We start from the raw sequence: 16440 nt of genomic DNA, 5'->3' as shown, positions 1-16440 counted from the left end.
CCAACCTGAAGCAAATACTCACCAGCAACCACACAACAGAACCACTAACCCAGGAACCTATCCTTGCAACAAAGCCCGTTGCCAACTATGTCCACATATCTATTTAGGGGACACCATCATAGGGCCGAATCACATCAGCCACACTATCAGAGGCTCGTTCACCTGCACATCTACCAATGTGATAGGTGCCAGCAATGCCCCTCTGCCATGTACATTGGTCAAACTGGACAGTCTCTATGTAAAAGAATAAATGGACACAAATCAGACGTCAAGAATTGTAACATTCAAAAACCAGTTGGAGAACACTTCAATCTCTTTCGTCACTCGATTACAGATCTAAAAGTTGCAATTCTTCAACAAAAAAACTTCAAAAACAGACTTCAACGAGAGACTACTGAATTGGAATTAATTTGCAAACTGGATACAATTAACTTAGGCTTGAATAGACACTGGGAGTGGATGGGTCATTACACAAAGTAAGCTATTTCCCCATGTTTATTCCCCCCCTCCCCCACTGTTCCTCAGACATTCTTGTCAACTGCTGGAAATGGCCCACCTTGATTATCACTACAAAAGATATTCTCCCCCCCGCCCCCCCATAATAGCTCACCTTAAGTGATCACTCTCCTCACAGTGTCTATGGTAACACCCATTGTTTCATGTTCTCTAAGTATATAAATCTCCCCCACTGTATTTTCCACTGAATGCCTCCAAAGAAGTGAGCTGTAGCTCATGAAAGCTTATGCTCAAATACATTTGTTAGTCTCTAAGGTGCCACAAGTACTCCTTTTCTTGTAGGATACATAGGCTCAAAACCATCGGGCTATCGTTTGAATAGTACTTGGAAATTAATTGGAAGCCACTGTTGTCTTTAGAGTAGGAGTTTGAGATATGCTCCCAGAAAGAATACTAAGTAAGCATTTAACCAAGCATTTAACTGCCGTCTGTGGACCAGCTGAAATTTCCAAGTGGTTAATAGCCTCAAGGAGAGTATGTCACAATGATCCAATCTGGAGGTAGCAAAGGCATGAGTATTGGTGGTGAAGTCCACATTTCCTAAGAAGGCTAACAATCTCCTAGCCATACACAATTTGTTCTAGTATTTATTCTTGTAAACTTTCTGATTATTTTCTTTAAGTCCAAACACACACCTTTTTAATAAAAATTATTGGCAATGGTGATTTTTATCATTTTTTTTTCTTTTCCTTTTAAAGCGTAGTGGGATGCTGTGTTCGATGTCCTAAACAATAGGAAGAGAGTTAATCTCAGAAGCAGTTAAAATTACACTTTTTGACTCCCTTTGATTAATGATGATAGTAATGATAATAATGATTAACTGCCACTGGGAAAATGCTTTTTATTACCCTTTCAGCACCTGGCTGAAAGTTGATTGCATGGAACAGAGTATTTTAATTTTGTCTACCCATGATCCTATCCTTGGACAAGGTGTTTCTGTGTAAACTCTTACAGGGAAGAAAGGTAGACTGAATAGGCTTGCTATTGCAGGGGTACGTGACAGGTATGCACAGCTGATGAGAAAAAAGACCTGAGGTCAAATGTTTATTGGGCTTTCCCTGTGACCAATGCTAGTAAGTTCTTGGGTGGCTTCATCTGGATGAAACTGAATAAGATGACTATTTAAAAAAAAAAAAAGTACAAAAAAACACCCCTGTCCCAACTGCTTAAATGGTGTTTCAGCAGATTTTAGTATTGTGTAAATTATCTTCCTATTTTAAAAATTTCTGTGACCATTATTTTTTCCATTTGTATTTTCTAAGGTGTGGTAATGCCAAAACCTGTAGAGAGAATAAAACGTGGTTTTGTCTTGTTTAATGGTTCCTGGAAATTTGAGTTTGGGGTAGAAAATATCAATGATTTTGGCATAATAAAACCTTGGTGTTTTTTTTTCTTTGGCCTGTTAAATTAGGTTATTTTATCATATTGTGGATTCCGATGAGGTCAGTACAAAGATCTTAATGGAGTTTAATAAAATGAACCTTCCTGGAGAAGTAACTTTTCTGCCTCTCAACAAGCTGGATGTTAGAGATACTGCTTACCCTGAAACCAATGTGAGTCACTGTGTTGATACTGACTTCTGTTTTTTCTTCCAGTAGATTACATATAAGTCGCATGTTTATGTCACATAGATGCTACGTACTCTTGCTGGTGCTACTCTATAATGCCATTTTCTTCAGGCTGGCCATGTCCAACTAAATATTTTTTTCAGTATTGTGCTTCTTCAAGAATCTCTAACACCTGGCAGATTCAAAAAAATAATGTTAAACTTCATGCATTTAAAAAGATACAGAGGTGAGAATGAAAGGAAGAATTTCATTGTTATCGTAATAGAAATGGTAATTGTTATAAGAGTTGTCAAATGTACTTTCCTCAAGTTGGAAGGCAGCCTTTTTACAAGACCTGGACAAGAGGATGGTATGACGTAGTATAAGACAGCAAAATTTATTATTTGAAATAAGTTGTGCTCTATTGCCACTATGAAAATTTTGTTAAGACCATTATTTCCACTAGTAAATATATACTATACTTACAGTAAATATCTATTTGAAATTGTAGGCTAGAAAATTACTGATTTCCTATGGTGAGGTAGGTCAGGTAGACTTTTTACACAGTCTATTTAATTTTGCATAAACAATGAAACATAAATGATAGGAATAACCTGATTCTTCTCACACGTTTACTTTGGAAATACATTTGTTTCTGGTGGCACCCACAATATCTTATTCCTTGTACAGAAAAGGTTAAATTGACAGTTACAGTAACAAAAATCATTTAAACTCACTCAGTTGCTACTTAGCACCTGATCCTGTTTCTGTTGAAATTACTGGCAGACCTGTCATTGCTCCAGTGAGAGTAAGATCAAACCTTAAATCAGTCCCTTCAGATTTTCAGAATTATTTGTGCCTAACTTGCATGTACAATATTTTGTGGTGTGTCTGGGAAATTGTAATAAGATACCCCCTAATTGATTGTGCAGTAGTTTAAAGAACACCATGGCCATACACAGAGACAATAATTTGGGTTCACAGTCACAGACATTTATGTAAATTATGATGGGATGCACAGTTCTAAATGGACTTGCTTCATTAATTTTCAGTACATAGGAATGACCTGTTCCTAATGTTTACATTACAAAAGATTACAAAAGTTCTTATTGTAAATTTGAGTGTTTATTTTATTTTGTTCTTTTTGTTGGGTTGCCAAGGGTTCTCTGTAAATTATTTTTCTCTGGCAATTGCACAGTGCACTCAGAGGATGCTTCAGGCTATGTGTGACACATTCGTGCAACTTTTTGTTCTTATTGTTGGTATGTACTGCTTTATTGATGTGACTGCTACATTTTTAGGACGCTATTCCTATGATCAGTAAACTGAGATACAATCCCAGATTTGACAAAGCCTTCAAACATGTTTTTGGAAAGACACTCATTTGTCGTAGCATGGAGGTGTCTACCCAGTTGGCCAGAGCTTTCACTATGGATTGTATTACTTTGGAAGGTATGTATCATAATTATATAATGAATTTAATGGAAAAACAGGGTCTTTGGCAGATTGAGGTTCATTGAAACCAGTCTATTACTTTCCTAGTGTTCTTTGCAAAACCTGATGCTATGGTAATTTACCTGGGTAAGCTCGATGAAACAAACTAAATGCGAAGTTCTCTAGGTTTTTTGTGACTTGAGTGACAAATCAGTAGGAATTTCTCCTCATCCCAGAGACTTACAAAATGGATTAGACTTGTATCCAATTTTATCAGGTATTGATGTCCCTGAGGAATTGAGAAGCTTATTCCACTCAGTTTAAAACAACTTCTGTGGCATGCTTATGTACCACTTAATGACTACAAAGTGCAGTTTGCTACTTTGGTATACTAGACACATGTCTGTCTTGACAAGATATCTGCCTGTTTTTTGGAGAGCAATCTTCTGTTTAGTGGCTCCCCATGGGCTACGCTGCTATGTTCTCTCTCCTTTGAGATGTTCCTCAGATACCCACTCTGAGAGAAAAAGATTATTTAACAGTAACTGGTTCTTGTGGTGGGGTGTCTTCTGCAAATCCACTCTGTCACTTTCCTGTATTTTTCCAGAGTACTTTAATGAATCTTTCAGTGTGTAAGAACAAACTAAGGGCAGTTGAGGCCACAGTCCATTTTATATCCTGGAGTCCAAATGTTAGGATCCACACATGTTACTTGCATGACCCAAACAGTCATTGCATTATAGAAGATTCTGGGTCCAGCAGCATTGTTGCTGTTTTCATCCAGAGTGCATCTTCAGAGGCAGTTCTTTAAGAATCCCAGTTAGTGACGAGTAATGTTTCTTGGGCAAAACAGTTAACCATAAGATCTGTCAGGCCTAAAGCAGACTAAGGTTTTGATCAACCGGGCCGGCAATTACAGATCAAGGTACAGCAGAAGACTTGGTAAAAAGGATGCAGTGTAACAGCAAATGTTAAGAGAAGGTTGGATCTTGCTCCTTTTTGAGTGGAGTGTTTTAATAGAGCGCACACTAGTTGTTTCAGGTTAGCCCAGTTTGCCTTGGTTGTGTCTGCCTGTTTTGGCCACTTTTCTCAAAAGTGCTCTACCATGATGCATTTTAAAAAACTGGTGGTGATATGGTGTTTGGATGTCCCCATTGTTCCTATAAATTGACTTTCATGTAGATTACATGTTTTCAGAAGTTGTTAAAAGAAATTGAACTGCTTGATGATGAGAGAAGGCAGTTCATCATACTAGGAATCTGCTAGTCTTGAGGCATTAAATACACTTTTTAAAAGCTTTACAAAAATAAATGTGATTTTTTTTGCCTTGTTAACATTTGAAAGTGACATTTTGTAAATTAATTGCAAACATTACGTGCATGCATGACTCCTCAGAATTGTATAGAATCTCTCTAGGAAATTGACAGTACTTAAAGTACATATTAGCAGAATAATCATTAGCTTCTAGGAATTGCTTTGAACAACATGTCCTATGGGTGTGCAGTACAAAAGTGCCATTTTAATTGTGTTCTGTTCATAGGTGATCAAGTCAGCCATCGTGGTGCTCTGACTGGAGGTTATTATGACACAAGAAAGTCTCGGCTTGAACTACAAAAAGATGTTAGAAAGGCAGAAGAAGAACTTGGTGAACTTGAAGCAAAACTCAATGAAAACTTGCGCAGAAACATTGAAAATATCCTTTTTGATGTATTTGTGCATGTTGTGTGGAAAAAGTTGCATGGTAATAAGGCCTCGTGAGCTTTCTATTTTCTCCCACCTTCATTACACAATGAAAAATTGTTTTAATACTTTATTTTTACAGATTGTCTATTTTCTGTGGTATTAGTTGTAATTGCTGCCTATGCAGGCTTTCTTCTATATACTGGTATAGAGGCTCTAATGAGAGTAGAGTCAACATTTAAAAAAAACAAAAAACAGGAAAATTACTATATTAAAAATGCAACAGAGCCCACATAAATGAATCTGTTAATAAATTTTATGCCAGATTTATATTGTTGGAGAATTTAATTTCTAATATAACGTGTCTCTCAATTACCCTTGATTAGTTGTACATCTGTAAATAGAGTTTGACATTAGTCAGTGCTCAGGAGATGTTTTAATAAATGATTAAGTGATATAGACACCAACAGATCAATAGGTTACTTATAACACCTTTACTGATATAGTTATAACCACCTTTAACACATACTGCTCATGTCTGACATGCTTTTGTCCTCTATTATCAATTTATTAACTTTCTATAAACTATACCTGTATTTTTAACATAAAGAGACCAATATCTCTAGGTCTTAAAACATGATTTTATACTATAAAAAAATGTCAGCAAGGTTAATTTTATTAGATACTAGCGACTAGATCTTAAAGACAGCTGCATGATGTCCTTTCAGAAAATATTACTATGGCTCTAGCATCCTGAGATTTAAAAGGGGGAAAAATTAGTAAAGTTGTTTTCTGAACATCTCTACTAGATTATAACAATTGTTAAAAAAAATCATCTTGAAACCATAAGCTGTGTGCATAATATTGTAGTCCTAATAAAATATTTTAGTCTAGTTTTGAGAATCCTCAGTATTTTCAGTGCTTGGAGTGAAGTTTTCATAACTCTGCTTCTTATAGCAACATTATAACATTGTAAAGGATATTGCTATAGCAAAGTGCTGTAAAGTAAAAGCAATCCTATGTTGAATTATATAAATTTATTTATTTATTTTATATAGAGGCTCATAGATATTAGAGCTGGGAAGGGTCTGTTAACTCTTGAGATGTATCCCATAGTCACTACAAGGTTGTTCCATACGGAGTTATTTTTAGTGTTGGGGCATTTAGGATTAAACTACACAAAGTAACGGGGATTCTACCACATCCTGCTGTTTCGTTGTCTGCTAGATGTCATGGTCTGGAAGCTTTTTCTGACCGTTAGTCTTTTCTTAATCTCATGCAGTTTCTTCTGTTTCTACCCCGTTGTGCTACCCTTAATTATTTCTCTCCTTCGGTGTCTATTGCATTCTTCTAAATAAGCTTTTGAGATAGATGTCTTTTCTGATTTTAGTAATTATTTAGCCAAGATATATATTCTGTTCACCCGTAAGGTAAATATAGAATTAGGTCAGTTGTTAACATGGTATGTTTAATACATGTCTAAAATAATAGAAAGGAAACTAATATGTAGGTGGATAGCAGTAAGATGTTTTAAAATACAGAAGAATATCATATGGAAAAGGGGAGAAGTTGAAGTTAGTTTTCTAAATCTCTGTATTTCACTAGCTTTTTGTAAACCTCTTTAGTCATGACAGAACAGCTGTTTCTTTATAAGCAGGTAAATTATAGCTTTCTCAAATTGTTGATATGTAGAATAGAGAGTTATCAAGCTGTCTCAATATATGTCAACTGATGCAGATTACATGACTAACAACATGGATGCTATTGTAGCTATTGAAGGAGGATTTCAGAAGGAATTGGTGAGACTTTTAAGGCCAGAGTGAATAATTGTGACTTAATTTTTTCATTTGTAAATAACATTTGTATGTAAGTAGCACCTCTGGCAACATTGAAGAAGTTTTTAAAAACTTTTAGTTTCATGGGAAACGCCATAAATAAAGACTTGGAGTAGAATCAAAAGCTTTAGCAAGATTAAACTTCTAATGCTCAGTGTTTCCTGCTTCTAATGATGTGTAGACTCCCAGTCTGCCCCACACCTGCTTTCAGCATCAGATTCCAGACTAGCACACTACAGTTTATAGAAAAGGTTTTTTTTTTGTTTTTTTTTTTAAGAGACGAATTAATACTGGCCCTGTTCAAGAGCGCTAAAATTCTCTACTGTGTTCCTAATTCCTGACCAAAGTGTTGGACCTCTTCTGGGATCAAAAAGTCTAGTTATGTTTCCAAGGTCTTTTTGTTTTGGGCACCCCCTCCCTCTCTCTCTCTGACTAACAAATGGTAGCATTTGTAATGTGGACACGTAGGTGAAATCTTGGTCCCATTAAAACTGGTAAAGCTCCTACTGACTTCAGTAGGGTCAAGATTTCATCCTTGTGATCTAAGGCAGAGGAAGATAGGAATTGCCATACTGGATCAGCCTGTGGTCTCCATATTCCAGTCTGTGACCATTGACAAGCACCGGATGCTTCAGAGGAAGTTGCAAGAAACCTTACAATGGGCAGATGTTGGATAATCTGTCCCCCATCAATGTTTGGCCTAATCCTAATAGCACTTAATAAATCAGGCACACTAATTTTTCTTTGCATTTGTTTCTAGAGCCTACTGATTACAGTGCTATAAAACTGCTACTGATATGTCTGTCTTGGGGTTGCTGCTGAGGCAACATATTTGACATCTGAGAGGAAATGGGATAAAGCACCACAAGAGTCTAAACTGACCTATTTAATCTCTTCCGGTCAATTGAAGGCTTTGTGTTGACCTCTGAGAGCAGCTGAATGTGACTGGTTCTATATCTATGGAAGTTGTGGTATGATGGGAAGTGAGCAAAAATGAGAAACTGCAGTAATAGTGTGGGTTTAAAGTACCTCTTATATTTAAAACTTGGAATTTTCCTTAGCCCACTGTATGGATTAATAATGAAATTGACCAACTGATGAATCAGATGCAGCAGATTGAGACCCAACAGAGAAAATTCAAAGCTTCCCGGGACAGCATCTTGTCAGAGATGAAAATGCTGAAAGAGAAGAGGCAGCAGTCTGAAAAAACCTTTATGCCAAAGGTATATAGCATATGTAAGAACTTGTTAGTGACTTCTTCTTAGTTAATTGTTATTGTATCATTGTCTGAGTAGACATACTTCCTGTCCCAAAGAATTTATAGTCTGAGTAGACAAATAAAAAATTGGTACACACAATGCACTAGTTAACCATATGTTGGAAAGTATCATGGAGGGCTCAGGAGGGGCAATCAAAGGGGATGATTTTCAATTAAAAATGAAGTTTTCTCCTTTCTATAAGCTGTCTTTTTTAAAAAATTAAAAATTGTTTCTCATTGGAGACTGTAGCATGCATGCTGATAGAAGTGTCATTAGAAAAGAGTTGGTAGTCTGGCATTTCTGACAGGTTACAAGTTGAACTGGTCTGCCTGGACTGTTCATGTTGTCTGTAAAACTACCACATTGGATTTACTCCATACAAGTAGAAAGACAAGTTTAGAGAAGCCTGCAGTTTTATATGAATGATGATCCAATTTAATACAATAATCTGTTCTGTAGCAACGCAGCTTGCAAAGCTTGGAGGCAAGTTTACATGCCATGGAATCAACTCGAGAATCGTTAAAAGCAGAATTGGGAACGGACTTGCTGTCTCAGCTCAGCCTAGATGATCAGAAACGAGTGGATGCACTTAATGATGAGATTCGACAACTGCAACAAGTAAGGAGAACTAAGAGGAAAGATGTCATGACACTAAACGTGGAAAATTTCTTACTGAGAAGACATTCTTTTAATTGAAATTTTTTCTTCTTATGTAGGAAAAGTGAGGTGTCATTGATAATCCACAGCTATGTAGATCTGTGATCTTTGCGTGGTATGAGGGAGATGTTTTCTTTAATTGCTGTCTGTGCTATATATTTGTATGTTCTATATTTATGCTTTTTTCAGATACTGTCTAGACTTTTTCTTTAACTTAGGTATATTTTGCTTTTCAATAAGACCTTTTATTATGCAGTCGTCATGTTAAAATTGACTCGTTCCCATGCTTTGGTTTTGAAACGGGCAGCATCTCCTTCAGCAAACCCTGCAGGGTGTGGGGAGACAGAACTGTGCTATGAAATAAACAAACCAACTCAGTTTTTGTTTCATCTGGGTCAGTTGAAAGAACATGACGTTTTAAGGACATAAAATATTGGAACTGTTTTGGTCTTGGTAAAGAATTGGACAAGGCTAAAGTTTCACATAGCCTTCCATGTTTAATAGTGTAAAAGTTGGGTTCTGTTTGCTCTGTTTTGATTCTAGATAGCTGTACAAATATTAAATATTAAACGTTCTTACATATTAAAATAATTCCACGCATGTAAGGAATTGTGTAATATTTTCATTTTTTTGGTATTCTACAAAGTTTTCTTCCCTCAAAAAATAAACCTTCACTGGGAGCCTTTGTTTGATACAATTAAGATTCTCTCCTTCTTTCTTTCAGGAAAATAGACAGCTTTTGAATGAGAGGATTAAACTGGAAGGCATCATCACAAGAGTAGAGACGTACCTCAATGAGAATCTCAGAAAACGCTTAGACCAAGTGGAACAAGTAAGATTATTGATTTTCTTAGATCCATTTTGTAAAATATTCTTGCCTTGCACCTTCAGAGATTTGGCAGACTATTCTTCTCTTAAATATGCACCGGATATACTGCTGATAATTATATATAGCTTTTCTACGTCTGTTTATTCAACATGCAACCTGAGCTATGGTTTTTTGGGTTTTTTTAGGATTGAAGCAGAATTTTTTAAGGACGTATTTGAGGTGTGGCTGACAGTGTATCCAAGCTTGCAGAAGTACAGTGTATATTATTAAACACAAGTTCACATTATAACAGAACTGTACAGCACTGGCTGTGGATTTTTTGGGGGTTTAGATTTAATTTAAAACAAAATCTGTTCCTCTATGAAAAGAATTTTAATGGCTATAGTCAGACATATTGACCAGTGTAGTAGAAACTAACCCATGTCATCTGCAGTGTGGGCTTGTACTTTGATTCCCTGCTATGGTTATTCTTACTGTTTTATTTTTTGTCCCATAGGAGTTGAATGAGCTACGAGAGACAGAAGGGGGCACTGTTCTTACTGCCACAACATCAGAACTTGAGGCCATCAACAAACGAGTGAAGGATACCCTGGCACGATCAGATGGTTGGTAATACTGATTCTTGGAATGAAGATACTCTACACTTTACAGTACTTATAAATGTGTTTGTAATGGGTTGGACTCTCCCTCCCTCCCCCCCTTTTGAGATGCCCCTTCTGCTCCACTGGCCTGGATTCCCTCTCCCTGTTTTGCTGAATTAGGCTCTCTGGCCTCTTGCAGCAAAATAATACTGTCTTGCGCTGTATAGAAAAATCTGCACAGCGCAACCTCATACAAATTCTCCCTCTCCCTCAATGTGAAAAGAGGTATGCACAGCTTGTTGCCACCCCCCACCCCCAGAAACCACACAAACTGGGTCTAATAATAAAACAAATTTGAGTATAAAAGGCAGATTTTAAGTGAATATAAGGGATAGCAAACAGAACAAAGCAAATTACTAAGCAAATAAAACAAAACAAGCTTGATTCACTAAAGAAACAGGTTACAAAATGCAATTTCTCACCCTAAATGTTGAATTAGGCAGGATGCAGAGTTTCTGTAGATTAGAGTTCCAGTTACCTTTTCTTACAGACTGGACCCCTGTCTCAGTCTGGACTCATCCCTACCTTTCCCCTCAGGTACTTTCAGCAGTTTGTCTTCTTGGGTAGGCAATGAAGGACAGTCCAGATCAACCACCTCTCCAGCCTTTAAAAAGGATTTACATAAGGGGGAATCCTCTGTTTGATCCTCATCCCCCTATAGTGGAAAAGTACCTGCAGTGTCCAAGGGGGGTATTTTTCATCGGGTGACATTATCACCTGACCTTGTTGTGTCAATGCAGCATCCCAGGAAGCACCTCAGGAAAGTGGGAGATTAGGATCTTCAGAGTTCTATTGTCTTTCTTAAATGGGTCATTTAGGATGATTGCTTACTGTCTGGTGGGTGTTTTCCCCCAAGTACACACACACACTTGTAATTGTTACATAGTCAATATTCCTAACAGAATATGATACATGCATACAGATTGGATAATCACATTCATTAAATCATAACCTTTCCAGTGATATCCTGCATGAGCCACCTTGCATAAGGTATATCTTAGTTATGATATGAATATGCCATAACTATATTTCTATGAAGAATATGGGGTGTAACATCACAATGGTATTCATTTTGGTTAAAGAATTGAGCATAACATGAGATTAAGAGTCAACAAATAACATTGAAACAAATTTCAAACTGATAAAAGAACATTTTTATACAATATATAATTAACCTGGGGAACTCATTTAACAAAATATTATTGAAGCAAATAATTTTGTAGTAATCAATAAAGGATAAAAATGTGTATGATATTTTAATCCTAGTAAGTAATTGTGAAGGAGATATCAGCTGTCAGACTTAAAGACAAGTCAGCCACTAACTCCTGGGAGTTGGGAAGAAACCTTCCTTATGGGCACATTCTTGCGTAATTGTTTATGGAGTCTTGACATGTTCTCCTAAACTATATAATATTAGCCAGTGTTAGACAGGATACTGTACTTAAATGATTCAAGGGTCTAACCTGGGTCCTGACTTACACTGTGTGCCTCTTTAAGGTTTGTGATCATGACCTCAGTTTCAGGCAAACCTGGTCTGTCTTAGGGTTTTGCATGAAGTCATGTGACAGTCACAGATCTCAGTGGTTTTCATGCAGAATTCATCGATTTAATCTGCTTTCACCCCAAGATTTTGGGTTTGTTAAACCCCAAAGGCTCAAAATTGAAGATTTTTTCCCCCATAAATCCTTGTGAAGCCAAATAGCCAAGTTTAGCACAGCCTTACACTAGAGTTTCTTTAATGTAAGAAATAGTCCCATAGTATGTTCATTTTGACTAAGAATTCTGTATACTTTCTTCAGTGAGATTTTTAATTATATAAAATACCCATGAAACTTTTTTCTTTTTTCAACTTTTTAACCTCATGGGTAATTTTATATTCAAAAAACAAACCAACAACCCCAAAAAAACATGTTTACTCTGTGGGCTTTCTGATTATTTTTTTTAATAGGTCAGTGGCTGGATAACTGCTAATTTTACACAGGCATATTCCACTTTGCTTTTTCTCATCTCAGATCTGGATAACTCGATTGACAAAACAGAAGCAGGGATTAAAGATCTCCAAAAAAGTATGGAACGCTGGAAGAACATGGAGAAGGAACACATGGATGCAATTAACCATGACACAAAAGAACTTGAAAAGATGACCAATCGGCAAGGCATGCTTCTCAAGAAGAAGGAGGAATGCATGAAGAAAATCAGGGAATTGGGCTCACTTCCACAGGAGGCCTTTGAAAAATATCAGACATTGAGTTTAAAACAGGTAGCAAGTGTGCTTGGTTTTATTGCAAAAGCATAACATGATCTTGCCTGGGAGTGTAGCACCACGCGTGTTGAATGTCAAACTGGAACAGAACCCAAAGTCATCGTGATGTGTTTGTTGTTTTTTCCTCAGTTATTCCGTAAGCTGGAGCAGTGCAACACAGAGCTGAAAAAATACAGCCATGTCAATAAAAAAGCTTTAGACCAGTTTGTTAACTTCTCAGAGCAGAAGGAGAAGCTGATAAAAAGACAGGAGGAGCTGGACAGGGGCTACAAATCTATTATGGAGCTGATGAATGTCCTTGAACTCAGAAAATATGAAGCTATCCAACTTACTTTCAAACAGGTAATACTGGAAACCATTAGATAAAGACTATGAAGTCAGAAGAAAATTAGTTTTGCAATGCTGTAGCTCTGTAGGATGGAATAGATCAGTGCTTGAGTGTGTTAAGAACCAGTAAGATTCTCAGAGCACTTTAAAACACCTTTTTCTTTTTGGCTCGTACTCCTCGTTATGTACTACGAATAAGAGCCATCTATAGAGAATCCCCTAGTTTAAATCCTCTACCTTCAGAATTCACCTTAGAACTGGGTAAGATTCTTTTTGGAACTCATCAAAGCTGCTCCTAATATTGGCCAAGGATGTGAGGGCATACTTTGCATACAATGCAAGGTGAACTCTCTCTACAGCACTCCCAGACCCTGTTTAATTTGGGCCTACTCTAAAGCCCATTGACATCCATGAGTTTCCATTGGCTTCACTGGGCTTTGGATCGTGCCCTGGGGAAGCCGCAAGTTTATCCTATGGTATTTACTGTCTTACAATATTATGAGTCTTGTCCCTTTCCATAGACCTTCCAAAAAGGATGAAAAACTTTAAAAAGCCAATTTTTCTGGTTGACTGGATTTCTACAGTAAATGCTATAGATTATAGTATTCAAGCATATCTCTGTTCTTTAAGGATAATCTATTGTCATAATATGTAAAAATAGCTGTTTTAATCTGCTTTTCAGATTAGACTGTATCTATTTGCATATAGATGAACCTGAATTGACACTAACTTTTTTGTTTTCCAAGGTGTCAAAAAACTTCAGTGAGGTGTTCCAGAAGTTAGTACCTGGTGGCAAAGCCACGCTAGTGATGAAGAAAGGAGATGTGGAGGGCAGTCAATCCCAGGATGAGGGTGAAGGCAGTGCTGAAAGTGAGAGGGGATCTGGATCTCAGAGCAGTGTGCCATCTGTAGACCAGTTCACTGGAGTTGGGATTAGGGTAAAGAAAATCTTTGCATTTCAATATTTGTGGTACTCTTTTAGTAGACCAGTAATTACATTTCTAAAAATGAGCTCTAGAAACTGCAGTTATAATGAATAATTAAATTCAAACACCATACAGAAATATTTGATGTCCTAATATGGTAGAGTTAACTCCTTTTATGGCATGTTCTTAGGTGTCATTTACAGGAAAACAGGGTGAAATGAGAGAAATGCAGCAACTTTCAGGTGGACAGAAGTCCTTGGTGGCCCTAGCCCTGATTTTTGCTATCCAGAAATGTGATCCAGCACCTTTTTACCTGTTCGATGAAATTGACCAAGCTCTGGATGCTCAGCACAGAAAGGCTGTTTCAGGTAAAGGTTTTGTTTGTTTGTTCCTCAATAAAGAATAATCTGGTTAAAATGATGTATGTTTGTTTGTTTATTTCATATTCAAATAAAATATTTTTTTCATAGTAAAGGGACATATGTTATTGTATCCATGTACTTGACAGCATGCAGTGAATATAGAATATAAATTGTATTTCTTTGGCTGTGTTATCTTCAAAAAGTCACTGCAAAATTAATTTTAGGAAATGTCTACATATAGCATACAATTTCTAAAAGATCAGCTTAAAAGATTACAATTGGGGAAAAGTTTTACTCTGGTTCTGAAATTGGCAAATTACTTGTAGAAAACAGATTTTTCTGAATCCAACTTTTTGCAGCATGCGTATCTTATGACTGAAATGGAGTAAATGCTTACTAAATCAAACTCCCGTGACTCATCATAAAGGGTCAATTCATTGGTACACCAAATGGTGGTATTTCTTGTAACACATAATTGATGTTACTATGTAAAATCTAATAAAAATTGGACACTCTTGTTTATCAAGAAAAGAGCAGCTGTTATTTGCCTCTTAGTAAGAATTGTGGCCTGTTTATTGAAAAGATAGCTGGCTTAAGGATGTCCTTTATTTTTCAGATATGATTATGGAACTAGCTGAACACGCCCAGTTTATTACAACAACTTTTAGGCCTGAACTGCTTGAGTCAGCGGATAAGTTCTATGGTGTAAAATTCAGAAACAAGGTAAATATTTTTAAATATGTCTATATAAATAAACATAATATATAAAATTATGTTGTTGATATTGAACATTAGGTGAGACTAAGTTAACCCAGTGGGGTGGAAAATTAAATTTTCAGTTTTGTTTAGAGTCACAAGTGGTAGACAAAAAGAAAAGGAGTACTTGTGGCACCTTAGAGACTAACCAATTTATTTGAGCATGAGCTTTCGTGAGCTACAGCTCACTTCATCGGATGAAATTCCACGGTATGCATCCGATGAAGTGAGCTGTAGCTCACGAAAGCTCATGCTCAAATAAATTGGTTAGTCTCTAAGGTGCCACAAGTACTCCTTTTCTTTTTGCGAATACAGACTAACACGGCTGTTACTCTGAAAAGTGGTAGACAGAGACCTTAGGCTACTCAGTGTCTAGTGGATCTGTGTCCACATCACATAGCCGCTGCTTGATTTGGGACTGTGCAGCATGGTTGGAAGTCTCCACTTCCTGCATGACAGAATTATGATTAAAATAGCAAGGATTCATTTGTTGTATGTCTGTAATACATTCACAACAGAGATGCATTTGAGCTGTTGGTGTCTGCGCTTGAAGAGTACCAGTTCTGACTGTTGTCATCAGTCTCTTTTTAAAAGGAGTTAAACCCTGCAGTTCACAGAATCCCAATCTTCAGTGTTCTAGAGCCATTCATCTCAATTGACACTATTATAGTCCCATCACTGGGTCTCATTTGGCACTTTCTCAAAGTGAGGCCTTCACTATCTAGGAGACATTACTTTTAATATATATATATTTTTCCCCCCATTAGGTTAGTCATATTGATGTGATCACAGCAGAGATGGCCAAAGACTTTGTGGAAGATGATACTACTCATGGTTAAATGGAAATGTATTGCCAGTTTGCTTGGAAGATGTGTATAATGTGATGCCTACACCGGGGAACTGTAAATTAAAATCTGAAATATTTAGTCATTGTTAAAATTAGTTTTTGAACATACATTTTAACCAAGACCACCGAAGATTATTAGTTTCAGAGGAGCTTGAGTACCCATTTTGTCTCTGTTGCTGTATTCTTTTATAAGATACATGTTACCTTTATACAATACCTGTAGTTTGAAAACTTTATCCCTACAAATCTTTTTGTAAAGTGTCCTGTTGCTGTTTTAAAGCTTTTTTGAAAAGTGCTAGCTATTCCTTCCTAATTATAATTTTATCATTTATACTGCCTCACTTGTTTTTTTAAATAGCTTCAATTAAACAGTTGGTTTTATGGCTGTAATTCAGATGTGCTGTTTGAAGTTGTCTTCTCTTTACAGGATTCCCTTTCCATCAGTCCAGGTAAAGACTGTAGACATGTAGGATCTGGCTGCACATAGGAAATAGGAGGCAAAATAATGTCTCTCATTCTCTTCTGTATACATCTATCTTCCCATTTATTTTCCTTTGCATG

At 36.7% G+C, this 16440-nt stretch overlaps 1 protein-coding gene across 3 annotated transcripts in view; it reads left to right on the top strand.

Annotated features, from left to right (window-relative positions):
* SMC3 (structural maintenance of chromosomes 3) overlaps positions 1 to 16210 on the top strand; it is a 53021-nt gene extending 36811 nt beyond the window's left edge. For all 3 annotated transcript variants that reach the window (XM_073354389.2, XM_073354390.2, XM_073354391.2), the window contains 13 exons: positions 1928 to 2069; positions 3365 to 3515; positions 5038 to 5190; positions 8084 to 8235; positions 8731 to 8889; positions 9653 to 9760; positions 10254 to 10362; positions 12411 to 12658; positions 12791 to 13003; positions 13735 to 13926; positions 14105 to 14282; positions 14893 to 14999; positions 15800 to 16210. In XM_073354389.2, the coding sequence (XP_073210490.1) occupies positions 1928 to 2069; positions 3365 to 3515; positions 5038 to 5190; positions 8084 to 8235; positions 8731 to 8889; positions 9653 to 9760; positions 10254 to 10362; positions 12411 to 12658; positions 12791 to 13003; positions 13735 to 13926; positions 14105 to 14282; positions 14893 to 14999; positions 15800 to 15871 (1984 nt within the window). In that variant the 3' untranslated portion in view covers positions 15872 to 16210. The remainder of the gene's footprint in view (positions 1 to 1927; positions 2070 to 3364; positions 3516 to 5037; positions 5191 to 8083; positions 8236 to 8730; positions 8890 to 9652; positions 9761 to 10253; positions 10363 to 12410; positions 12659 to 12790; positions 13004 to 13734; positions 13927 to 14104; positions 14283 to 14892; positions 15000 to 15799) is intronic.
* Positions 16211 to 16440: the final 230 nt, after the last annotated feature.

This window comes from Lepidochelys kempii, chromosome 7 (assembly GCF_965140285.1).
Source record: "Lepidochelys kempii isolate rLepKem1 chromosome 7, rLepKem1.hap1, whole genome shotgun sequence".
In the NCBI taxonomy this organism is placed as follows: domain Eukaryota; kingdom Metazoa; phylum Chordata; order Testudines; family Cheloniidae; genus Lepidochelys; species Lepidochelys kempii.
Note: the sequence above shows the minus strand (reverse complement) of the source record. Positions and strands in the feature narration are given on the sequence as shown.